This window comes from Medicago sativa, chromosome 7, assembly GCF_051527215.1.
Source record: "Medicago sativa cultivar Bolivia chromosome 7, Bolivia_mono, whole genome shotgun sequence".
In the NCBI taxonomy this organism is placed as follows: domain Eukaryota; kingdom Viridiplantae; phylum Streptophyta; class Magnoliopsida; order Fabales; family Fabaceae; genus Medicago; species Medicago sativa.
In genome coordinates, this window is record NC_140755.1 from 99,068,044 (window position 1) to 99,094,399 (window position 26,356).

The 26,356-nt window shown below is 33.3% G+C and overlaps 2 protein-coding genes and 1 pseudogene across 3 annotated transcripts; 1 reads left to right on the plus strand and 2 right to left on the minus strand.

Moving 5' to 3' along the window:
• Nucleotides 1–274: 274 nt before the first annotated feature.
• On the minus strand, nucleotides 275–6,031 carry LOC146911066 (sucrose synthase 2). The gene is made up of 15 exons (XM_085723768.1): nucleotides 5,791–6,031; nucleotides 5,575–5,698; nucleotides 4,462–4,613; nucleotides 4,185–4,377; nucleotides 3,937–4,055; nucleotides 3,602–3,818; nucleotides 3,172–3,267; nucleotides 2,891–3,064; nucleotides 2,607–2,723; nucleotides 2,335–2,501; nucleotides 1,864–2,088; nucleotides 1,263–1,584; nucleotides 937–1,181; nucleotides 727–865; nucleotides 275–567 (listed from the first exon to the last, which is right to left on the minus strand). The coding sequence occupies exons 1-15, from the start codon at nucleotides 5,889–5,891 to the stop codon at nucleotides 529–531; spliced, it is 2,430 nt and encodes an 809-aa protein (XP_085579894.1). The 5' UTR covers nucleotides 5,892–6,031; the 3' UTR covers nucleotides 275–528.
• A 6,781-nt stretch (nucleotides 6,032–12,812) lies between these two features.
• On the plus strand, nucleotides 12,813–21,493 carry RSH1 (RELA/SPOT homolog 1). The gene is made up of 24 exons (XM_085723769.1): nucleotides 12,813–13,008; nucleotides 13,286–13,473; nucleotides 13,869–14,048; nucleotides 14,173–14,238; nucleotides 14,357–14,449; nucleotides 14,553–14,684; nucleotides 14,804–14,905; nucleotides 15,023–15,100; nucleotides 16,397–16,468; nucleotides 16,670–16,777; nucleotides 16,944–17,041; nucleotides 17,223–17,283; nucleotides 17,386–17,448; nucleotides 17,549–17,605; nucleotides 17,727–17,828; nucleotides 17,983–18,141; nucleotides 18,299–18,430; nucleotides 18,567–18,653; nucleotides 18,763–18,834; nucleotides 19,627–19,713; nucleotides 19,833–20,286; nucleotides 20,572–20,633; nucleotides 20,757–20,825; nucleotides 20,930–21,493. Exons 1-24 carry the CDS (start codon nucleotides 12,984–12,986, stop codon nucleotides 21,032–21,034), a joined length of 2,652 nt encoding a protein of 883 aa, XP_085579895.1. The 5' UTR covers nucleotides 12,813–12,983; the 3' UTR covers nucleotides 21,035–21,493.
• A 384-nt stretch (nucleotides 21,494–21,877) lies between these two features.
• LOC146911068 (uncharacterized) lies at nucleotides 21,878–23,620 on the minus strand (annotated as a pseudogene). Its single transcript, XR_015017827.1, has 3 exons — nucleotides 23,288–23,620; nucleotides 22,965–23,034; nucleotides 21,878–22,493 (listed from the first exon to the last, which is right to left on the minus strand). The product of XR_015017827.1 is annotated as an uncharacterized LOC146911068 (transcript).
• Nucleotides 23,621–26,356: the final 2,736 nt, after the last annotated feature.

The window sequence follows — 26,356 nt, forward strand, 5'->3', positions numbered from 1 at the left end:
ATTTTGGTAATTTCCCAGGAATAATGGGGAGGCCATGGCCATCCCATGTCCTCACGTGGCTCCGCCACTGGGTCTGGCCTGACGTAGGCTAGGCCGTAGGCCCCTGTAAACCGGCCTGGCCTATTCCCATCCCTAAATGCATGCAATACGGGAGAGAGATTATACAACATCAAAGTGACTTTTCCGGCCTAAAGGTAGAGAATCCGTGACCCAAATACACCTTCACATGATAATGAACTCACTTGTTCAAAGTTAGGTAAAAGATTTAGCATGGTTTGTTCTTACCAATCTTATTCCCGTATCTCATTAAGCTTGTCTTAGGGAAAACAATACAAGAGACATCAAAACCCAGTACTCGGCATTTCTAATATAATGAAAGCTAACACAAACAAGCTTCCATGAAATTCCTCAAGTCCTCAGAAAAACATTAATTTACAACACAAGAAGCAGACTTTTATATACATACAAGACTCTTATTGTCTGCTGTCAGTCCTTGATAAGAACATAGAGCTGCCGTACATCAGCTGGTTAATTTGCGTCATCCGTTGCTAGTGGAACAGAATTTGCCTGAAAAATTTGTGACACACAAAATTGAGTTCACTTTCATTTGTTTCTATTACACCTGATCTTATAAATTTAATAGGCACAGAGCATATAGATGGTAAAATTTATAATAGATCATAGCATACCAACAAGGGAACGGATGTAAATTGTAACACGACTTACCAAATCGCGGAACTTAAGAATGTAGAACATCTCAAGATACCGTCGAGTTTCGCGCCTTTCAAGTTTGGAAACATATTTCCAGAAACTATAAACACCCGCCAAGGTCATAAGCCTTTCAGAATAGATCTTCCATGTGTACCTGTTTAATTATTTGCTTAGCATTTTTTTGTCAACAGGAAAATACACTAACTTTTACCAAAAATCACCTACCTTTCAAAAATTCTTTGAAGACCTCCATCAGATATTTTGTTCCAATGGTTTGGATCCTCCTTACTTTTTTGGAAAAATTCAAGTAATAGCTCTGAAGCTTTGTCGGGATGATAAGGATCAATATGAAATCCTGATACACCATGCTCGATGATCTCAGCAGGACCACCATGGCAAGTGGCAAATGTAGGGAGCCCACAAGTCATGGCCTCTACGACCGTAAGTCCAAAAGCTTCATAGAAAGCAGGCTGCAGCAAGAAAGGAAGAGTTACAAATGAATAATGATGCTTGAGTGGTCAATTAAACAGTAAAGAGTGGTCAGTTAATACCTGAACGAAAGCGCCTTTTGTATCTGCTATGTAACGATACAGCTCCCCGTTACGTGCTCTATTTGTTTGAGCAGTAAGCCACCGAAACTCGCCATTCAAATTATACTGCTTCATGAGATCATGCATCTTCTCAATCTCTGCAATTTCTTCTCTGTCACTGGACTTCTTCACATCAATATAACCAGCTACTACGACAAGGTTGACCAGTTCCCTCAATTTGCTGTTCTTAGCATAGCTTTCTACCAAACCAGTTATGTTTTTAACTCTGTCAAGCCTTGCCATGGAGAAGATTATAGGCTTTGACCGGTCTGCCAGAGAACCGCTGCCACATAGAGACAAAGATAAATTCGTTAACTCAGTCACGTTTACATACCTGACAAATGTGACATGATTTTCTAGATATTCTATCCATTGTAAAAAATAAACATGTCAAGATCTCAGTGTGATGTTAAATAAGGTGTTGGTACTGAAGGATGAGTAACAAGTTTAAAGTGGAAGCTAACATAATCCATGATCAGAAGATCAATTACTTACAGAGGTATGAACTGTTATAGGAGTAAATAACCTAAATTAAAAAATTCTGCAACTGCAATAAACTCACATGTACTCATCGGTCTGCTCGGTATCATACAATAGCTTTTCAATTGAACCATGCAGAGCTGTGAGTCTTTTCTCCTTTTCAGAATAGGGGAAATATATTGTCAAATCTGCTCCAGGAGAGACAATATTGAACTTGGGATCAAAAACATCAATGCCATGGACAACCCTATAAAGTCCAGGAAGAGTAAAAGCAGTGTGACTCTCATACTGGCCAACAGTATTCTTCCTGGAAGACAACATAAGTTAAGAAAATAAAATGAGCAACATTATTATTATAACAGAAAACAAATTCATTGTAACTTCATCTCCAAAATAAATATTCAACAACTTATAAAAGCAATGAAATAATTGTTATATAATTGATAATGTTGACAAGCCAAATAAAAGGGAGAGCACTAAAAAGCAGACTAACAAGCAGTGATTTATCACAAGTCGCGAAGCATACCATATATCATGAAAAAAAATTACTTACGTTCCTGCAATCTCTTGGTATGTACTGGTGATGATAAAATCAGCATTATTCATGGCTATTAGGTCAGCAGTGAACTGACATGAAAAATGGTATTTGTCCTCAAATTTCTTCCAATATATATCCGAATCTGGATATTTTGTCTTCTCCAATGCATGTGCGATTGTGCACTACACATACAACATTCAACTCTATTAAGTTACATTCTCAGCAGATGATGACACAAGCTTTCAAATTTAGTATGGAAATAAGGTGATAAAAAAAGGGACAAAAACCTGGGTAACTCCCATTTTGTAAGCCAATAAAGATGCAACAAGATTCCCATCACTGTAGTTTCCTATGATGAAATCAGGATAACATTGTAACTCGGCAGAAATTTCACTAGCAACATCCTGTCGATATTTGTAACCAATGATATTAGGTGGAAAAGCTGGCACATGCAATATATATCATGCATTAATTGAACTCTATCATGCCTAAACTAAGTTATGAAACCATTCATTCTTAATAATCCTGTGTCAGATTAATAATTGAAGCTGTACATGTTGATAGGCTGTACCTCTGCATAAGTTTCCAGGAAAGGCCAGACATCAAACCTTGAGATCCATTTACGGAGAATTCCTTTTTCTGATCTGAATGGAACACGCAAAATATGTGTATAATCAGTGCCACTGACTCTTTCTAGTCTCTGGTTGCATGTTGTCCCCTTTGCATCAGGTATTAACCTAGTAACCTTCAAAGAAACAGACAAGTTCTAATTTGATTTGAACTTAAAAAACTGCCAATTACGTTACAGCCTTATCAAATAAGAAGAACCTGACTCCAAGAAGTTACACTTACAATTAAAATTCTAGGAGTGAAATCAAGTCCTTGTTTCTGGATCCGAGCGAGCATCTCATTCTCAAGGGCACGCACTTGATCGAGTATATAAACAACCTATGATAAAAAAAAAAAACTTGTGTAGAATGGCACTCGCATATAATATAACTCAACAAAGCAAGACAAATAGATGGAATCAACCAAGGGACACAGGGATATGAGAGATGTGGCACTAAACAATGCATACATGTTCAGGGTTGGGACGCTGAAGGAGTAAGGAGGTCCAGGGTTCAATCCCTTATGTTAACAAATTCCCCTCCCCCTAACAAACTAACCACTAATATTTGCCTATAAAAAAATGCATACATGTCCATTAAGTTCAGCTGTTCTTTTTTTTTTTTAGCAAGAGTAAGTTCAGTTGTTCTTAATCGCATATGATAAATAAGAATACCTGTCCGCCAGTATCAGGTAATCCCAGGACATTGGCTTGCCCAAAGAAGCCATGTGGGGACAATATAACAACATTGAACACCATTGGTACTCTCCCAAGAAAAGTCTCTAGTGTAGAAGGATCAGGGGCATGAAGAATATCCAACAGCAGATGCATCGTCTCTAATACCCGCGCAGCAGTATCACCCCAACCTCTCTCAAACCCCATTCCTTGTAATCTAAATGGATGAAAGAGTCAGAGGAAAAATATTATATCAAAATATCCTATAAAATACTCACATCATTTGTAATGCACGAGAAAGATATGAAAATCCTTCATAGAACATATAGTCTTACAAGTATTCAAATTCAGAATAGAGTGTATCAGGCGCAAGCTTAGAAAGATGATCCTCGGCCTTGACCAAAGCAGACTGAAGTTTGGAAATGTTTTGTAGTCTATCATTTAACATCAGCGCCTGTAACATTATAATATGGGAGAGAAATTAAGGGTCAAGCTACATATATGAAATTACAACGGTAGTCACCTAGCATAATCATTTCATTAGAAATTTTGAAGTGAAAAATGCATAACACAGAAAACCTACATGGCCTTTATATGTGTGAGCACGGAGGAAATCAAGCAAGGGTTCCAAGCAATCTTTGTTGCGAAACATATTTGACGAGAGGTGGCGGTTGAGAAATTGCACACCATTGCCAATGGATGATGAACGGGTTGGACGAGGAAATGATGCATTAAATGGCTCTAAATCTAGCTCCAGTACAAAATTATCATTAATCCTATTGCACAATATAGGACAAACGGTCATCACAAGACTCAAGAGTTAATTTCTCGTAATAAAAGCTAAGCGGTAGATTTCTTACTTTCCATCTACAAGTTCTTCTTTGAAGCTGAGATATTCAGAAATGCTCAATTGCTCGACGTTGAGTTCAAAGACATTAACACGGACATATTCCCAAACACCAGGTCTTGGACGAACTGCTATTGCCACAAAAGGAGGCAAAACTATGGCTTCCTGTCACAAAAATAATGCTACACATTTTCAAACAATATCTTAAATCTTTCAATATGATACGGTGATTGGTAACTTTCATGAATGTGACAGTTTCAATCATTGACATTTGACAGTACCACAACATCATTGATGAATATTCTGTCCCTTTTAATTTATGGGAAATGATGTCTAACCTCTGATACTGATTTTTCACACCATACTTGCATTGCAATTACTGTTAATTTAGTTGTAGCTTAATGCAGCTAGCTCCAAATAGATACAAATACAGTATATAAATAACACTATTGGAAATGTTCAATAATAACCCCTTTGTTTGAGTAATAGTAGAATCAAAGCTCAAAACTAATTTACCCAAAAAAATAAATAATCAACATATATGTTGGTCCATATGGGAAGGCATAATTTTTCATAAGCAAAATCTCAAATTTGAGTCATGGTTTAGGAGGGTCGAACTTTTATTTATTTATTTTTGACGAAATTACTTTCGTTTATTTTATTTTTTCTCAGATGCTAGTAGCAAAACTGAGACACTGCATGGAGAAGAAGTGTTGCAGGTTATACCCGACCTTTTACTATGTTAACTGCAACTTAACATATTAGCTGCACATACAAGACGGTTTAATTTCTAATTTTTATTGTAAATGGAGACTAATTACTTTCATTTATTTATTATTATTATCTCACATTTTTTTTCTTTTTGAGGAAAAGTAAAATCTCACATAAAAATCACACCAAATAACTTCTTTATTAGCGAAATTATGTGAAGGTTGATGTAATTACAAAAGAGAAAAATGGTAGCAAATGATTTAGGACATTGTTTAAACAAACAAAAGTGGGCATTTTTACAAAGAAAGAAAGTTGTGTATTTGTTACTTTAACAAGCATATGACTTGTATTTCTAATTTCACGAATTATTATAACTTAAAACTTGAAAAAACAAAAAAGTGGAAAGAGAGCAGACCTGTGCAGACTTGATAATTTCACCAAAGGGGCCATCTTTAAGATGATCCTCCTGACCAAGGATGTTTTCAAGCTCATCAATCAAATTATGAGGTTGCAAGATCCCTTTCCCCTGAGCCACATACCTTCAAAATAAAAAAAAATAACAAACAAATAAAACAGAGCCATGCATAGTAAAACATAGAAAGTGAAGGTGATGATGATGAAGAAAAAGAACCTGGAAAGGAGAGAAATGAGTTCGTTACGGTGAGCAGAAAGAGTATCTTGAACTCTGTCTCTGATACTGGGAACTCGAACATACTTAGCTTGCGTAGACATAACGATGATCACAGTGTTGTTCTTCTAGACTGCAGAACTGACCAGAAGTTGGACTCAAATGGAATTGGAATTGGAATTGGAATTGGAATTTCTAAGTTGGATAAAACCAAAACGTTAGAGAGTGATAATTAGTGCGACGTGTTGAGCAGAGCACAAAAGCAGAGACTTTATAGCCACAGAAAATCGTAGACAAAATGGTTACGTGTCCAACTTTTATTACTTTATTGTTCCATACCATTTTCATTGTCCTTAAAGCCTCCGTCGACATACTCCTTACCATTTACAATGGTTAACCCCATTCAACACCCTTCAACACTCACTTTTTCAATTCCCAACACTCCACATCATTTTCTCTCTCTTAATTCAACACTCATTCAACTTTAACCTCTCCAATGGTTTTTTTCATTCAACACTCTACCCCACCACCTTTTATTTCTTATTCTTATTTAATTTTATATTTTTGTTTTTATAATTACATAAAATTACAATTATCGATTATAATTAAATTGAAATAAAGAAACACTGAAAAAATTTGAAATTTTTTTATTTAAATAATTTATTTTTATTTTTCTTAACTTCACTAAAAAGAAGATTAAAACTTCACTTAGTTTGCTAATATAATAAGAAGAAGATAGTGAAAAACTTGGTATTTTTTTCTGTGTCCAAATGAAATGAACCAAGTCTCTATTTATAGAGAAAAAAAAATCATGAATTTTGATATATATATATTTTTTTTTAAATTATTTTTCAACAAAATAATTGATGTACAATTATTAAAAAAAATTAAAAATCGGGCAACCAATAAAAGACCAACACGTGTCCCCCATCATTCCAAACTTCTGCTTCTCTCTCCTTCCTCTGCAACTAACGCGCCCTGTCGGCGATTGTAACTCACGCGCCAAAAACGGACCACTAAAATTGCGACGCGTGGCAGTTCTAATGCATTCAATTGTGTTGAACCGGTTCATCATCTCTCTCTTACAGCACACCATTCAACACTTCTTCAACTCCCCATTGGACTGCTTTCCCTTGTTGAATGTCAGATTCAACACAACCATTGCACATAGTCTTAAATAGATCTCACCTTATACATATCAGTTATTTATATTTTTTTTTAATGAAAGTAGATATTAAAGTTTCGATGACTCTAATAGCAATACATAAATAAGGACTCTAATGAAAAGTATTTAAAAATGTCTCATTAACTTTACATTATTATACAAAAATAATTTATTACTTCTTTTGCAAGTGAAACCAACCGGTACATATTTTATTACTTCTTTTACACGTGTGGCCGTTAGTTGTCCAGGAGAAAGAGTTCTTATATAGTTGTTTGTTGCTTAATAAGGACTCTTTTTTTTTTCTTCAATGGTGGGTCTTTAATGGGGAGTAGTCCTTATTAAGTAAGGAACCCCAATTGAAGATGCTCTTACTACTAAATTCTTTTTTTTTCATAGATTTTATCCACTAAAGGTAATTTTGAGATAATGTCGGATACTTTTTTTAAGGAATGTTGGATACTAAATATAGATGTTTTTTAAGATAAGATAAGATTTGATGGTCGATATGTTATGTTGTGAATTCTAACCATTTCTAATGAACTCAAGCCCTGTTGATAAAATTATTAAATTATTTATTGATATTCTAAAATAAAAATTATTATAAAATATTTCAAATGTGACAATCAATATTAGAGACAAATGGAAATAATTTGGATTCTCATAATCAACATCAGGACAAAAACTTAAATTTTGACCCTCATTAAATAATATCACAACTTTTTATTCTAAGTGCAAGTCGTTTATAACATCAGAATAGTCTTTTATTCACCAAAAAATATTTAATGTCATAAAAGTTTGTCAAAAATCGTGTAACAATGAATTTATCAATTCTTGATACTTTTTAAGTAAAAAACAATAATTCATACTAAAATAATCGAATATAATCTATACATATTACATATATATAAAAGGACGTATATGTTTTTGATGTAGTAATTTTTCTTCCGATTATTTCCTTCATTTCGATTATTGTGTTTATCATTTTATCTTTTTGAAACTATTATTTAAAAAATTAATTTAAAAAATTAGTTAAATCTCATTAAAATATGAACAATTCAACAAACAATAGAAACAATACTCTTGACAAAAAAAAAAAAAAAAGAAACAATACTCTATTCAAATAAAAATGAACTACTTACACTTTAAAAGGACCTTATTTCGATATTTTTTTTTTTTGTCAAGTAGCCTAGTGGCTAGAGAAATTCACCTAAAAATGAACTACTTACACTTTAAAGGGACCTTATTTCGATTTTTTTTTGTCAAGTAGCCTAGTGGCTAGAGAAATTCGCCTTAAAGATGAATCCTAGTGGCTAGAGAAATTCGCCTTAAAGATGAATAAGTGGGGTGTCCGGGGTTCGAACCCCGGCCCCTGACATATTGTGCATTATCCCTTACCAAATGAGCTAAGCTCATGGGAACTTATTTCAATATATTTATCAATATTATTTAAGTGTGGTATATGCTAAAAAAATTATTTTTTTTTTGAAGCAAAAATATGCTAAAAAAATTATATCAGGTGCAATAATACACACACAATATTAAATGTAATAGAAAAACGGATAAATTGACATATTAGTTTTCATCTTTTCGCCGTTTGAAGTTTGAACAAAGTTTTTTTTTTTTTTGTTTGTATGAATATGTGATAGAGATAATAATAACAAAAGCAAAACTATAACTATAACACACTTACTTTTATCCTAAGCTTTGACAAAACCTTGTGCCTTCTTCTTTATTGATACCTCTTATCCTAAACTTTGACATAACCTTGTGTCTTGTTCTTTATTTGATCTGAGATTAATGATGATTGTCAATGGAATCAATTGACTTAGCGCCAAAAATTTAACACCTGGGACTTGTTTTATTTTCTTGTGTTTTTTTTAAGGTAAATAGAGGTTTAAGGGATTACTTATCCCATAGTATTATAGTCACGATTAGTGTTTTGGATCATGATTCATGATAAAGTTGATACACAAATCATGACCAGTATATTGAACTCAACCGTACTATCCCCCGTTCTGGCGTGTTTGTGTTTGGTATATGCTCCACTATCTAAACCATTTGCTCGTGGTATATACCCATGGTTACATTCTACTGTCAAGTATCAACTCTTATATCCTATGTGCCATAATTGTCACAAGTCACAACTTCAAATATCAATGATTATGATACACTCATAAAATAAAATAAAAGACATATCTATTAGTTATTTTTAAAATATACATTGTTTAGTTTATTCTTCTGTTACTTTTTATCATATACGCGGGTCTCTTCAAATCATTTTATTTGAGGTTGTGCTAATACAAGTTTTACTCTTGTTTCAAATGAAATATGTTCTATGAATTGTCAAATTGGTAAGGACTTAACTCATATTTTTCAAAACCGGAAGTTTAACTTCTGTTATTAGTCTTAGTATATCGTCGATGAATAATTTATAAGTATCTCTATTAGTAAATTTGCTAGTTTTTTAATTAAAAAAATATTACTTCTTCTGTCCTAAATTACAAGTCTTTTTCAAGAAGAAAAAATTGTCTTAAATTATAAGTTGATTTACAACATCAATGAATAATTTTTTTAAGAAACTAAAATCAATATCAATGAATAGTTAATATTACTTTTTCTATTATATACTTAATTATTTATTATTTTCTTTTCTTTCAATTATTTAATTTATCTTTTCAATATCATTTAATAAAGACGGTTTTGTAAAACAAATTATAGTAAATCTTTATCATACAAAGTTGCTTGCATTTTTTAATACGTATAAAAGAGTCAAAACGACTTATAATTTAGAACAGAGGGTAATATTTAGTTATTGTTTTGATTTGGCTTCCAGGAATATTTTTGGCTCTGTCAACAAAAAAAGTTCAAACTTTTATCCCTAGTTTTGTTGATTCACATTTTGGTCCTCTTATCTATTTCTAAATCAAAAAATATATTGTCTAATTTTATAAATTAAAACTTAATCTAGATATAAATTAAAACTTAATCTAGAATTTTGAACATTTTTTTATGTTTTATGTGTCGTATTCATTAATCATTTTTTTATGTGTCGTATTCATTAATCTGTGTCCTGTGTCGTATTCATTAATCAGCTGACCAATTATCAAGTGATATGTCAATGTATAGTTTGGGAAATTTTTCTTTTCTGGATTTTACGATATATTCATTTTAAGTTTTTTTAAGTTTTATTTTTATTTTTTTTAGTGGCCGAGGTTTGAACCTCAGACCTTTCATATTTTATACATTGTTCCCACCAACTGAGTTAAGCTCACGATGACTTAAGTTTTATTTTTTAAAATAATACTTTATGATTTGAAAAATTAAATAAAAATGAGATTTATTTCACATATGCACTTTCATACCACTTTATGACGTTTTTTTTTACTAAAAAATATATTCATTCATTCAGATCAGACAAATACATAGATCATTACAAATTTAAAATTGCTAAAAACTGAAAAAGGTACGACAAACAATCTTGCAGCACCTATGTTAATAGCATAAAACGACAACATGATAGTGCCTACATATGTCAAAATAAATGTAACCAGAATATTTGTGCTTTCGGATTTGCAACATTGACGCTCAAGTCTTTATCAGATTTGTAATCAGTTGAAGCAAAGATGTCAATATGAACCAATGAACACAGCGCCAAGATGAAAACACCAATAGACGGCGCTCAAGACGACCACCTAACACAATGCGCACAAGACAACGACCAAACACAACATCGTACTAAGACGATGGACACTTAAAAAAACACAAAATAGAATAAGCAAATATATGTGGATAACCACTTATTTAAGTAAAAAGAGAGAAATAAACGGTGAGGGGTGATTCCATGTCAAAAATAACCAAAAAACACCCACTAGGATGGAAGAATAAAAGGAGAGAAAAGTTGAGAGAATGTAGCAGGAGGCTAACCCTGAAAGTCGAGAGAACGTGAGAACACACCACTTTATGACTCATCAGCTTATTATTCAATTTGAAACATCATTAAATATAAGCCCCTAAATCAATGCTGAAAAAAGTTATGGAATAACTTTCTCTATTCAATGATATGTACAAAATTATAGTGAAAAAATTATCTTGTTTTATACATCGTTTTACAATATCAATAAAATATTGGTATTTATTTTTGTGTCACACCCTGAACAATATTGTTTGTGTTTGTTTGATTTAATTCAATCTTGTACCCAAATGTGAGAGAAGAAAAAAAGGTCAAAGACAAATTGTTGATTTGAATTGATTTTTTTATTTTTTTTATTGGATCATTTGTTTGATTTTTACAAATCATATCAAGGAGACACATTTTAGAAAGGAGTTTCGTGGTTGTATTCAAGTGATTTGGCTAGCTTGTATCTTGATCGTTTGAAAAGAGCGCAATTCAAAAAAATTATCAACAACACAATTTTAGTTGGATCAATTACTTGAGAAAATCAAACTTTATTTATGGTGGTGGCTGAAGACTTTCAAACCTTCGTTTATGTTTGACTTTCATGTTTGGTGGCATAGTTCGTCACTCTGTTTTGGTTTTGCGACTTTCTAGTTTCATCCCTTTTAAGTACATTTTGTACTTTTTAGAGAGTTGTTTTTCGGTGTAAAATTTTAGAACAAGATAGTTTTATTGTTGAAATGGAAATATACTACCAAAGGTTAGCTAAAAAAAACAAGGTGTTGTAAATATATGCAGGTTACAAGATGTAAATGTACTTCAAATGTAAATATACAAGGATTGAGCACTCTTTCTCGTGTTTACTCAAAAAAGATTTATACTTTAAGGAAAAGAACAAGAGAGGAAATGAGCACTCACAACAAATCCATCGTTGATATAGAAGGAAAACATCAAGTAATGGATTTGTTGTCCTTGCTCAATCTGAATATGTAAAGATAAGAAAATATCGCTTGCTGTTTTCCTTAAAGTACAATTCTTTTCCGAGATTAATTATTAAGTGCCTTAAGATTCAATAAGTTGCTTATAAGTCTTCCTCATAAGGAGAACACATTCAGTGTCTTACAACATTGACATAGAAGGCAATCTCATGTCCATTGCGATCGGTATGAAAATGTTTTTTAAAAATATTTTTAGCTTTATTGTCTAAAATGTATGTTGATTTTGGATTGCTAGGAAGAAGATGAAATGTTTGTGGATTGAACCTTTGTGATAGAGAGAATATGAATGATAAGTTAGAAAAAAGACGAGTGTTATGAACACCCCTTTTCTAATACTTTTTTTAACATTCACTCATTGTATGAAATTCATACATGTTTTACACTTTATAAATGGAACACATATAAAGTGATGAGATACACACGAGTTTTATCTGATGAAAAGACAAGTGTTATAAAGAAATTGTTTTTAGCATTTCTTAAAAAAGAATTTAAGAAATAACGTCAATGCAAAATTGTTTTGCATGACCGCTACACAACCACCTTTTTTTTTTTTGACATATACACAACCACTTTTATATAACATATGGAAAACAAATGTGGCAAATCAAAGGAAACAAAATTTTCACCATCTTTTAACAATCATTAATCGTTATCAAAAATGTATTAAATACACATATAAGGTGAGTTCTCTCATTTCAATCATTTTTTTTCCTAAGCAATAATCAATAATCGATGCCTTGACCACTTATTTAAGGATCTAAAACTCTTATCCCTAAAAATAAAATTATTATTGGTTAATTTATTGATTGATTCACAGTAATGAGAAAAGAGATATAAGGAGGAGAAAGATAAAAATATCTTAAAGAAATAATAAAAGGATATTTGTGTGGACCGAGCGTAACAGGATATCTCATTTGCATTTGCAGCTGTGTTTGTTATCTGTCTTTCTTTGGCCTCACCCTCTCTCAACTCACTCGCTTCTTTAATCAACACCACTCTCACTCTCTTCTTCTTCTTCTTACCATAACCGCAATAACCATCTTCTCGATTTTCCGATTCAATTCTCTTCCCCTTCTCCTCCATAACCTATCATTCATGGAATTCAATCTTCAATGAGATTCCTCTGTTTCTCTCAATTATGGCTTCTGCACCTTTCATGTCAGGTACTAAAACTCTCCTCTCCAATTGTTTCAATATTTTTTTCTACTTATTGTTGCATGTGCGTTGATTTTCAATGTAATGTTCAATCACAACTTGATTCTTTTTTATAAATAATTTGATACGCAACATTAATCGGAGCATATTCAATTTTTAAATTATTTGCTTCATTAATTATTCATAATTTGCTTGTATTAACTAGTTCTTTTAATCTTTAAGCGAAAATGTTACTAGTGTTTGGTATTTTTTAATTCTGAGTGATTTTTTTTTTTTTTTTTGCAGTTTCTTTGGAGTGTGTGAATGTATGCAATTCTTGGAGAGGGGATGGAAATGGAAGATATGATTGTAATCATCTATCGTGTGCGTCGAAAGCTCCTAGGGTTCTTACCGGCTTTCTTGCAAGCACAGCTCATCCTCATCAATATTTTTTGTTGAATGGTCGAAATGGAAGAAGTAACCAGTTTAATTTTGTAAGTTTTTGTAGTTCCCTTGGCGTTTTCGGCATTTCCTATTTCACGATGTTAGTTAGTGCTTTCAATTTTTACTTAAATAAATACTATACTATTAGAGAAGCTGAAAAGTTGGGTCGGATCATTATTACAATATATTTTTTTGTATAGGATAATGTTTATTAGTGTTTAGACTAGTTTTCAGGGTTCGAACCCTTGACCTATTGGTTAGAACTTAGACCCCCTTTAGATTTGTTCGGCACACCAACCGAGCTGTCTGCTTGTGACTGTTTTTATTGCCTTATGTTTGTATTAAGACGAATTTGATTAGGTCAATATCAATATTGCTCAACTGTCGTTATTTAGATATTGTCATTGTTATTAATTAGGTCAATATCAATATTGCAAATTGGCAGGCATGTGAAGCTTTTAGTATAGTAGGTTCATATTCCGACAAAGCACTTGGCGTCACACTTCACGAGGGATTCTCTGGATCTATCTTTTCTAGATTTGCATCTAGAGAATGGCAGTTGTCTTGTTCTTCGGTTTTTTCCTCGGACGTTGCCAGCGAGTTTTCCCCTGGAAGTTTGTGGGAGGTACAATCTTGACCTTTACTGAACCTTGGCAGTTGGCACATGTATTGTTGATTATAGTTCTGCAAATGGGGACGTACTTTTTGTTCGTGTCTGAGTTATACTTTATATCATCTAATTGCATCAGGACCTTAGGCCCGTGATCTCGTATCTTCCTCCTAAAGAACTGGAGTTAGTCCATAATGCTTTTACGGTAAGCTGGCTTCCTCGTGAAAGCAATCTTAATATACTTGTTTCGGAAGAATAATCTTTTCGATATAGTAGAAAATCACCTTTTTGTTTTGTTTCTGTTTTGTTCCTGGTTGTTACAGTTGGCATTTAAAGCTCACGATGGTCAGAAAAGACGCAGCGGCGAACCCTTCATCATTCATCCGGTTGAGGTTGCACGGATTCTTGGAGAACTCGTGAGTTTTTAAGAAATGCTTCCTCTTCTGAAAAATTGTCGATATAATGACATCAGCATATAACAAGTTAATATTTATAATGAATGTCCAACCATTTGTCCAGGAACTTGATTGGGAGTCAATTGCTGCTGGATTACTTCATGACACGGTTGAAGATACAGATGTTGTGACTTTTGAGAGGATAGAGGAGGAATTTGGTGCTACAGTGCGTCACATTGTGGAAGGAGAGACTAAGGTATTTCAGTAACCTTGATTGTAATTTATTAATGAAACGTAATTTAATCGTTGGTAGCTTTGGTACCATATTCATTTGCTTATACATTGAATGTAAATTACATTATCGATCCCAACTAGGTGTCAAAGCTGGGGAAGTTGAAGTACAAGAATGAAAATGATTCTGTTCAAGATGTGAAAGCAGAGGACCTTCGGCAAATGTTTCTGGCTATGACAGAGGAGGTGACCTCTTTTATGTAAAAGTTGCTTGTCTTTTTCTTTTTTGAAAAAATTACTTGTCTCTTCCCGGTGTATTAAATTTTGAAATTGGCTGGGCAACTAAAGAATTTGTCACTGCAGGTTCGTGTTATTATCGTCAAATTAGCAGACAGGTTACATAACATGCGCACTCTTTCACATATGCCTCCACATAAACAGGTAATTTCCATTGATTTGAATAACCTACTGGTGACTCTTCATCATTCTTTTTGAGGCCTAAGTGAAAATTTAGATGAGGCCCTATTAAAGTTAAGGCAAAATTACTCTGTCATCCCTTAACTTAATTTCAGGTAACGTTTTCGTCCTTTATCTTTTTTTCATGTCACTTTCGTCCTTTTTATCAATTTGCATATGGATTTTCAAGATTCAAATCTATGGTTTTATTTCGATATGAGCTTAGTGTTCAAATTTAGTCCTTCACTCATGTTTTCATATGAATTTTAGATTTGATGCTTGAAAATCCATATGCAAACGGACCAAAAGGACAAAAATGACGTGAAAAAAAGATAAAGGACAAAATCGTTATCTGAAATTAAGTCAAGGGACGACGAGTGTAATTTTGCCTAAAATTAATAATAATAGGATATTATTGTATATAGGTTATATTTATTTTATTTTATTTTCAAAGCATGATTATTAATTATAATTGATGTAAATTTTTGTTGCGTATAAACAATTGCAGAGCTTCATCAAATTCTTTAAGTAGTGTACTCAGATTATGAGTCCAACTAATTATAGCAATTTAAGTATACATATATTGTATGAACTGTACTTGATTAATAAAATGCAGTGGTGCGAAGGTTAATTTTACAGTTTGAATCAAGGCTCGTCGTGTTTGATTCCATTGAGAGATACTCTTTTATTTAGGAAGTAATTTTTCCTTACAAAAAGAGCAAAGTGAGATATGTTGGATTCGATCCCGTGACGAAGAACTTAGTAACAAGCACATAATTACCGCTGCGCTGTTGCCAAATAAGTGATTAGTGTGTGGGACTTTTGATATATAATCAAAATATGGAGGACTAAATTTAGAGGTCTAAATAATATAAAAATAGAGGCCTAAAACTCTTGCTTCACTTGGCTTGGGCTAGGGCCGGACCTAGGCCTCGCAGTCACATGGGTTAAAGGATTTTGATAGAAATATTGCATATGAGCAACATCTATTGTCACTAACCTTAAAACTATGATTCATATATCCATTTAGGCCACTTGTTATTAATCTTCAATGGTTTGAAACTGAAAGTGAAATCTCTTGAGTTATTGCGTTCTGTTATTATCACGGGTTTTTGTAAAAAAGTGACATAATGCCGAAAGTACTGAATGAGCCTTTGGTATTTATATCATGAAGAATATAGAAGTATTGACATTTTAACATGTTATATGTATACCAATTGAGTTGAGTGTGTGACGGGCCTAGCTCCTAAATTGTTTTCTAACTTAATATATTGTGTACAGAATAGCATTGCAATGGAGACATTACAGGTATTTGCTCCTTTGGCAAAGTTGCTTGGGATGTATCAAATTAAGGTATGGTATATTTACATAGTTGCCAAGGCTAAGGACTAGCATGCATGTTTTGTTCCTACAATGCCACTAGTCCACATAAATAGACTAGAACTCATGATAGAAATACTTACTTTCAACATTATTATAAAATACTTGTATTTCATGACACGAAGGAAATTCTCTTGGATCCTGCTTCATTATTATACTTTTTTTATGATGCAGTCAGAACTAGAAAATCTATCATTTATGTACACAAATCCTGAAGATTATGCAAAGGTGAAGAGAAGAGTTGCCGACCTATTCAAAGAACATGAGAAAGATCTTTTAGAGGTAGTACTGGCCGGCCTATATTTTTTTTTTGTTCAAATAGACATGTAGATAAATTATTACTGCAATGCAACCTCTCTATATGTTCAGTTATTAAACCTTTTTTCCGGGTGATTGTGTATCATTGCAGTCCAGTGACTAAACTTATATCTTCTCCATTTCTTGATAGGCGAACAAAATATTGTTAAAGAAAATCCAAGATGATCAATTCTTAGACCTTATGACAGTTAAAACGGAAGTTCGTGCTGTGTGTAAAGAGCCTTACAGGTTAATCCACGAAACTCAGTGCCAATGCAACCATTTTGTTTATTCACATGTTCATGTTGGCTAATTTGTTTGATATCATGTACGTTTTACATACATACTCGTGCATACTTTATTTTGGACTTTTGAGGTACTTCTTTTCTTTTGTGACTATTTATTAAAAAATATTATTGATTATTTGCAGTGTCTATAAAGCTGTGCTCAAATCTAAAAGCTTGATCAATGAGATTAACCAAATTGCACAGGTTTGCTTTGATTTCTACGTTGAAAGGCTTAATGTGGTATAAAGAATTTGAAATAAGTTTTTGTGTTTTTTAATTGAAAAATCAACTCTTTGATGTATTCAGCTTCGTATCATTATTAAACCAAAGCCGTGCGTTGGGGTTGGGCCTTTATGCAGTCCACAGCTGGTAACCACTTACCCATAGTGACATATGATTTTTCTTCACTTGCTCCACCTTTTACTTGGTATATCAAAGGCCTTGCTCTCATTTTTCATGTTTTCTGCAGATTTGCTATCATGTTCTGGGGTTGATCCATGGAATCTGGACCCCTATTCCTAGATCTGTATGTATTTTGTTTTTTATTCTATTTAGAATACATAATATTGGTTTTAAGCGAAACATATTTTCTTTGACTGGTGAGAAATATTTTGTTTAGTAAGAAATATTCGATTTACTTTTTGTAGGTGAAGGATTATATTGCAACCCCTAAACCTAATGGGTACAAAAGTCTTCATAGCACTGTGATTCCATTTTTGTATGAGAGTATGTTCAGGCTTGAAATACAGGTAGTCTTTATTTGGTTATTTCTAAATTTTATTTTTCCACATTCCATTTTCTTCAAGGGGTTGTACCTACTGCCCTAGCTAATCCAAATGAAGTTCATCTCAAAATTTCCTAATGAGTTTATCATCCTCTTCTATTTATTATTTATTTTTGTAGATTAGAACAGAAGAAATGGATTTGATAGCTGAGAGGGGCATTGCAGCTCACTATAGTGGGAGAGAATTCGTTACTGGCTTGGTTGGAAGTGCAGTGCCCAGTGGAAAAAGCTCAAGGGGGAAGACAGTGTGTCTTAGCAATGCCAACATTGCACTCAGAGTACGCTATCTATAATTGACTGATTATGATAGAAATCGTGTGTTAAAGAGCGAGCTTAATATACCTATTAGTCTATTTTAATGATGTTACACTGTTGGTCTTGGCTTTGCACCAAAAATTAAGATCTTGATGCTGATTTCATGAGCCTTTTCTACAGATTGGCTGGCTCAATGCTATTAGAGAGTGGCAAGAAGAGTTTGTTGGCAACATGAGCTCTAGGGAATTTGTGGACACTGTTACAAGAGATCTTCTGGGCAGTCGTGTCTTTGTATTTACACCCAGTGGAGAGGTAACAGTGGATTATGTCATATACTACGTGGCTATTTTCCTCATCCAAATTGCGTTAGATAATTAAGAATCCCGTATCAGAAATAATACCGTCTGCAGGTTCGTGATGCTTTTTTTTTCCACCGTATTTTATGTAGATTAAGAATCTTCCTCAAGGTGCTACTGTGATTGACTATGCTTATATGATACACACTGAAATTGGCAACAAGATGGTAGCTGCAAAGGTATCCCCATTTTTGTACTGATGGAATCAAGTGTCGGTCAGTAAAAGACAGATACAAAGCAAACACGTTTTTATTTTGTAATATTATTGACACATTAGGTTTAATGCAGGTCAACGGAAATCTTGTTTCTCCTGCACGAGTGCTTGCAAATGCAGAAGTTGTGGAGATAATCACATATAATGTCAGTATTGTTAACCTCACCCAGTATGTTTTCTATTTGGAGTGATGGATCTGATGCAACTGGAAAGTGATTATATTTTGAATGTATAAAAATACAACGATCTTTCTAACATGTGCAACCTTGCACACATATGGATTATTAAGTGCCCACTTTTTCACATTTTAATTACACACTTTCCTATTAATTTTATATCTCTCTCTTGCTACTAAATAGGAAAATAGGTAATTAAAAAGGGGGAAAAGTGGGCAATTAGTATCTTTATTTCTTATCATGTGCAAGGTTGCGCACATTAAAAAAACACAAATCTAATTTGCAAGGTGTGATGTTTATCAAGTTATATGATTCATTACCTACTGTTATTAAGTTTCAGATTTATGATATAAGCGCACATCAAATATTTTGGGTATTAAAATCTGTATATTCACTCAAAATTTGTTTTAGAATATCTCCGAATATTATGAAAGTATTTTTGAATATCTTAGCATATCATCATAATATATTTGTGATATCTTATAGCATCTTTAGAATGTATTGTGGAATCAGTTATTCATATCATTAAGGAAGCAATCGTAGGAATTTGTTTCATATTTTGTGTTTATTTTCTTTATTTGGATTTAGAAGTCTTATTTTGTTAGTGGCTTAGGCTTGACAAGTAAATATTATGCTAGTATAGGGAAATTATTCCAGCTTTATTATTTACATAAATTTTCATAAATGGTCAGTGAGTTAGTTAAAGTATCATATATATTCACCTTTCACTTCATTGGAGCTCATAATTAACTTCGTTACCAGGCACTTTCTAGCAAATCAGCTTTTCAAAGGCATAAGCAGTGGTTGCAACATGCTAAAACACGGAGTGCAAGACACAAAATAATGAAGGTAGGTCATCTGAGGAATTTTGAGCATGATTCACCAACTCAGACGAAGTTTATGTTTTTTTTTTTCTTACCAAAAAAAGTTTGTTATATATAGTTTTAAACATTCTATATTTTTTGTAGTTTCTGAAGGAGCAAGCTGCACTTTCCGCTGCTGATATCACTACAGAAGCAGTTAATGACTTTCTCAGTGATTCTGACGGGGATAGTGAATCTGAAAAACTGTCAAATGGTTCCAGTAGCTCCAAACATAAAAGGGGGAAAATATTATTGAACGGTGTGGAAATATCAACTTCAGAAAGAAGTGAGACTGTCCTTCAGAGTAAGAATGGAAGTGCTTGGACACCCAAGGTCAATGGAAAACACAATAAGCACGTGCATCATGTAAATTTGAAGGGCAAAGGGGACATGATGCTGCAGGGAAACCATGTCGCCAATATGATTCAAGTTAACAATCCAAAATATAAAGAAGTCCTGCCAGGTTTAGAAAGTTGGCAAGCCCATAAAATTGCCTCGTGGCACAATATAGAAGGGCATTCCATCCAATGGTTATCTGTTGTATGCATAGACCGAAGAGGTAAGCTTCCTGATCATCCATGCTAGTAAAATATATGTTTTGCACCATGTGGCCAATGAACTTTTTGATGGCTTCATTTTTTAAACTCTCATAATTATAATAATAGGAGTAAAATGATATCATGTTAGTATATCCAACGGGTAAGAGAGTGATTGAAGGATAGGATGGTGAAATGAATATCTATATGTTACTTCTTTAACTATTACTATTCCATCTAGTAATTAAACTGGTTAACAGTAGATTATTTCACTATCTTGGTTTTAAACTTGTAAACAATTATTTCAGGCATGATGGCTGAGGTCGCTACAGCATTGGCCACTTCAGACATAGCCGTATGTTCTTGTGTGGTGAGTAATTAAGCCAAGTCCCCAGAAATTTTACTGTACTCAAATATAGGATGATGTCTTTGGCATAATCCACGTACTAATTTATTTTGGCATATCTTAACATTTGACTTATCAAACGACCAGGCTGAGGTTGATGGCGGAAGGGGAATGGCTGTTATGTTATTTCAAGTTGAAGGAAATTTAGAAAATTTGGTACTGTATCATGTCTAATCCTGGTTATGCTTGATTCTTAATTTGTGATCGTTGTTTCATTGAATGTGTTCATGGTCAACTTACAAAAATTATTTGTTTCTCAGGTGAGTGCTTGCTCTAGAGTAGATCAAATACCGGGTGTTTTGGGATGGTCTACTGGCTGTAGTTGGCCAAGCCTGATGGAAAACCATGGCGTTCTTGAATGCTAGATGATTTGGTTGCAGCTGCACTAGGCCATACTCACTACAGTTTCGTCCAATGATTACAGATCAGTTCTGGAATTAAGTTTTGTCCGCAGAAGCGCAGACATTTATATGTCTAAATTTTGGTTTATAGTTCTCGTATATTTGTTCCAACTCACTAACCCAATAAGCCGGCAGCAGGCAGTCAATTGAGCCAAAGTTTCAGAAACTCAAAACTGAAGGCATTGTATATAGAAAAGAGTGATAGGATAAAGGAGTATACACTGTAAAGTACTTGTGCAGCATTTACACAAGGAGCTTGCTAGGATATCTTTACTTTAAATTCATTCTACCAAACGTGTGATAAAGTGCTTGGTATAATGAGGATAGGGTTAGCAGACGAGCTTTCTGAATTCTTTCTTTTCCTTTTTTACTTGTAAAAAGTTCCATTTCTTCTTTTATATACATAATTTTAGTTTATTGAAATGCGGATTCTGGGAATATATTTTCCTCCATTATCTTAATCCGGTTGTATAGCCCTAACTGATAATACCAATGTCCATTTGGAAACTCATTTAAAAAGAACAAATATATTAATTCTAACTCATAAAACATAACATATATATATATATATATATATATATATATATATATATATATATATATATATATATATATATGGGTTATGTTACAAGCCACCCTTTGGTGGTGTCTTTTATCGATTTTCACTTTTTAGTTATAACTTTGATAAAAGACACCTTCATAAAAAGTAGTTGGTGTCTTTTAACAAATGCTCATAGAGTAACTTGATAAAAGACACCTTCATAAAAGGTGTCTTCTATCATAGCCCTATATATATATATATATATATATATATATATTGGTTCACTTCAAGGGACTATTACAGAATCGCATCATCAAGAACATTAAGAGATTCTTGTAAGCCACGGGTCAGCAGAACTAGGAGCATTAGCAATCCTAGCATCAGCATGGGCATAACCCAGGTTGTCAGTATTGATGGTTGTTTCTTTTGTAGCATAGTGAAATTCCCTGTTTCGTTCAAAATTGCTTCTTTTTGTGCTGCATCTTCATTTCCAACAAAGCGTGAACCATCATTTGCATATAAGTCACCGCAAACATTGCTTTCACAGTAATATTTCTTGAATTCTTGTTCTATCAGCCCTTCCTTGTCATCAAGGGAGGTAGTCTCAGTTGCTTTTGAGCTATCTTCGTCGGTGTCTGTAACATCATCATCATCGATGCTCTCTGTTTCTGTGGTTGTTATGTCATCTTGAGGTTCATCCTCTGTTTCTGTGGTTGTTAGGCCTTCTTGAGGTTCATCCTTCTCTTCCTCTCCCGAAGATTCTTCAGCAACTGCATTTTCGTTTGATGATGCTGCACTTTCTGGATGGGAATGGTCAGAGAAGGAAGCAATTTCCTGATGATGGAAGCAAGTATTATTGGGTTCATTGTCGATTTTCCCCTCCTGAACCAAATTCAACATCCAAGTTAAAGGCAATATATATATATAGGGGTTTGCTAGAACACACCCACTAGTTTTTATGTGGGAGTGTTTTAGCAAGTAAATAACTAAAAAGTGGTTAAATACACCCTAAGGTGTATGTTGCTATAACACACCTTCTAACAATAACAAGTGGGTGTGTTCTAGCAAATCCTATAGGCATTTGCTAGAACACACCCACTAGTTTTTATGTGGGAGTGTTTTAGCAAGTAAATAACTAAAAAGTGGTTAATTACACCCTAAGGTGTAGCTTTGCTAAAACACTCCCACATAAAAATTAGTGGGTGTGTTCTAGCAAACCCCATATATATATATATATATATATATATATATATATATATATATATATATATATATATATATACACACACACACACTACATAATAAAATCTCAAACAGCTGCATTTTAATAAACTATAAAGAAGGATGAATTACCACAATCAATGGTTCAGAGAGCAACTCAAAGGAACTAATTGTCTTGGTGCACTCATTGGATGTCAAACAACTGCAACAACTGACACAAGTTAACGATGTATTGAAATTTTCTGTAATTGAACATGACAAAGGGAATGACATAATTATTAATAAAAAGACGTTTTAAATTGCTGTCCGCAACCGCAATTGCGACATAAAGGTTTGCAGGCAATTGCGATGTAAAGGTTTGCAGCATAACTGCAATTGCGACTGCAATTTAAAAAGATACATTTACCAATCAAACTATGTGTGATATGTGTATATTATTAATTGTTATATCATACGATGTGGCATCCTCCTCAAGTTGGGTTGTTGAATCATGAAGTGAGTCTTTATCGTCATCCAATAATAATTGTTGGTGGTGAGGATGGATGATGGGTTTTTTCTTATGTTTTTTGCTTCCAAAAGAAGTCACAGCCATGAAACCTGCAATGGCCAATGCTCCACCGAACACAAGAAGTCCCGTAATTCCACCTTCACCACCAATAGTTATGCTTCCAAAAGAAGTGTGTATTTTCTTCTTTCCATGTTTGTTTGTTGTCTTTTCATCCTCCATCATCCTTTGTTAATTGAAGCAAAGCCAAGGGATGGAGTTTATTTATTATCTTATATAAATATAATAGAAGGAGTGATATCATGCATGCAGAGTGAGACAGAATCGGGCTTCTTCGTTTTGTTCGGATTCATCACTTGGAACCTTCACCAGCTTCCCACATGTTAAGAATGGGAGACACGTGTTTGTATATTGCCCATGATTTGTTCTTATTAACTCACCGCAATTTTAGTTCAAGCAAACTACTTTCGGAACGATAACATGTGGCCATTAGAATTTGTTTGGTATTCATGTTGAGTAACTTAAACGTGCCAAGTATGCACTAGACAGAGTGAGAGTCATGCACCATCCGTGATTACCTGTTTCACGGTTCATCAACTTATAATCGAGAGATGAGTCTTGCATGATTGACAATAATTAATACTCTAAAGTGTGTTACTTGTTATCTTTAAATTTAAACAAAATTGTGTTATAAACAATGGTTTCAAGAAAAGTTAAAATTCTATAAATAAGATGAGTAGCAATTGTTAAAAATTTCAAGTGCAAAGTAAAAGAAAAAAATTTAGAGGAGAAAAATAAAAAAACTCCATGAATGTTCAAAAGAAAGAAAAAGTGGAAGACTCGTTGGAATTGCTGATGAAATGTGAAGAGGGAGCAATAGTTGAGTTGAAGACTCATTTGACAAGATACAAGAACAAAAACAAGATTGCGATGAAGAAGAACAAGTTTCATCAATATAATTTTTATATAGGAATTTGTTGGCGAAAAAGATAATAGCTGACAATTGTTTGTTACGAGAGAAAGATAACATATTAAATTTATTGGAAAGATAAAGTGTCTGCAAAAGAGTAAGAATTTATTGGTGGATTAAAATGAGGGTATAATAGGAAAAAAAAATGTGCAAAAATACACATCGCTATTTTAATGTTAATTTTCTAAAAAAGACACTTAAAAAAGAACGGAAGAAGTAAATTATAAACTTGTAAGTTGTCCAATAAATGAGGTTGATTGTTAGATTGTACGATCAAAATTCATAACTATATCCATGAAATTTTGTCAAAAAAACTATATCCATGAAATTGGTCTTCAATGTCATTAATTACTTTCTCGTGTTTGTCAATTCATTTTTCCAATGTATGTCCATGAAATAGAATCATTGTGTTTGTGTTAACGTCTTTTTCAACTTCACATAAGTCTAACTTCATGTGTTTACGTGAATATCAGAAGATCATATTTTTATCATTGTAAATCTCTGTTAAATTTGTGTAATAACCATTTGATATATGAAATCGAATATTCCTTCACATGTGTATGTGTTAAACCTTTTGGAAAATTCATATAAGGTTGACTCCATATGTAGGTTATACTTTGGTTAAGTCAGAGAAATTTCATATAAGGTTGACTTCATGTGTAGGTTATACTTTGGTTAAGTCAGAGAAATGTTAGCATTTTAGCACGACTATTCTAACCATGTGTTGAATGCATATGGTGTTGATTACGAGAAAATCTTTCAGAGACACAATCACAAATCAATGTTGTTAGATACATCCTCACATGAAATGAAAAAAAAATTAAGAAAAAGTATTTAATCATATCAAAGTTTCCAATAAATAATTAAGTTGGATTAGTAATTATCATTTGCAATTTTATCTACTTTTATACAATCACGTAAATGGCTCCTAATTTCATGTACATTTTTTAACTTAAGTATCTTTTATCCTCAATTTTTGAAGTAACAAAAAAACCGTAATTTATATACTTTGTATACTAGTATCATTATTATACTTTTAATTAGTAAATTATTACAAGTAGTTATCCGTAGGAGTGCCATTTTAGTCTCTATGCATCTATCGTTAAAAACTTGAGAGCAAACCTTTGGTCAAGCATGAACAACCATTTGACTTGTCTTCTTGGCAAAAGAATTGTAAAAAAAAGGGACTTGTACTTTTGAAACTATCCACCACTAACTTATTGTCAAACTCAAATAACACATTCATGGATAATTCTTTCAACCAAGTCGTCGCACCGAAAATACCAAAACCTTTTATCACACAAACATCAACTAAAGGTTCATGTATAAATTTTGTCAGTTGTCACCCCAAGACATTAGAAATCCAAGACATTAAATTCATCTCTAATACTTAAATTCATCTCTAATACAAATATTGATCCCCGCCTTATCATGATACAAATATTCATCTCTAACATAGTCTTGAAGTTGTTTTACATACCCCACATTCAATCTTTCTAAATTCATCTCTAATACAAATATTGATCCCCGCCTTATCATGATACAAATATTCATCTCTAACATAGTCTTGAAGTTGTTTTACATACCCCACATTCAATCTTTCTAATAAAATTTTTAGCTGTTGAAATTTGGGGTCTAACTCATCCTTACAAAACCGGCGTGTGAGGTGAAGATTGCCTCCACTTATAAACACATTGTCAAGCCATCACCTATCCGATGTGGGACTCTTAACACACCCCATCAAGACCAGCACTATTGGGCTTGGTTCGTGGACATAAATGGTGGGTGGCACGATAGCGGAAACCTGATAGCAGGTGGCCTAATGGATCTTAGAGAGGCTCTGATACCATCTTAGAAATTGTGTTTGGGCCTAACACAACCCCAACAGTAACATGGCATTTTAACCAATCTTGCAGGAGCTGCTTCATGTATCAATAGTAACATGTGCCGATTCATCGTTATCACCCCTAAACTTTTGAATTGCGACTTCGTTAATATACTCTAAAGTGTCATCGCAAACATTTGTTTGCCAAAATTATCGAAAGTGAC

What these genes read in the sequence shown, in the direction of transcription:
- LOC146911066 (XM_085723768.1), bottom strand. Translation starts at nt 5,891, where the DNA reads ATGTCTACGCAAGCTAAGTATGTTCGAGTTCCCAGTATCAGAGACAGA. An exon ending in CTCACACATATAAAGGCCAT is followed by an intron (nt 4,056 to 4,184) that starts GTAGGTTTTCTG and finishes ATAATGTTACAG; the next exon opens with GCGCTGATGTTAAATGATAG. An exon ending in TACCTGATACTGGCGGACAG is followed by an intron (nt 3,268 to 3,601) that starts GTATTCTTATTT and finishes TTTTTATCATAG; the next exon opens with GTTGTTTATATACTCGATCA.
- RSH1 (XM_085723769.1), top strand. Translation starts at nt 12,984, where the DNA reads ATGGCTTCTGCACCTTTCATGTCAG. An exon ending in TAGCCGTATGTTCTTGTGTG is followed by an intron (nt 20,634 to 20,756) that starts GTGAGTAATTAA and finishes TCAAACGACCAG; the next exon opens with GCTGAGGTTGATGGCGGAAG. An exon ending in AAGGAAATTTAGAAAATTTG is followed by an intron (nt 20,826 to 20,929) that starts GTACTGTATCAT and finishes TTTGTTTCTCAG; the next exon opens with GTGAGTGCTTGCTCTAGAGT.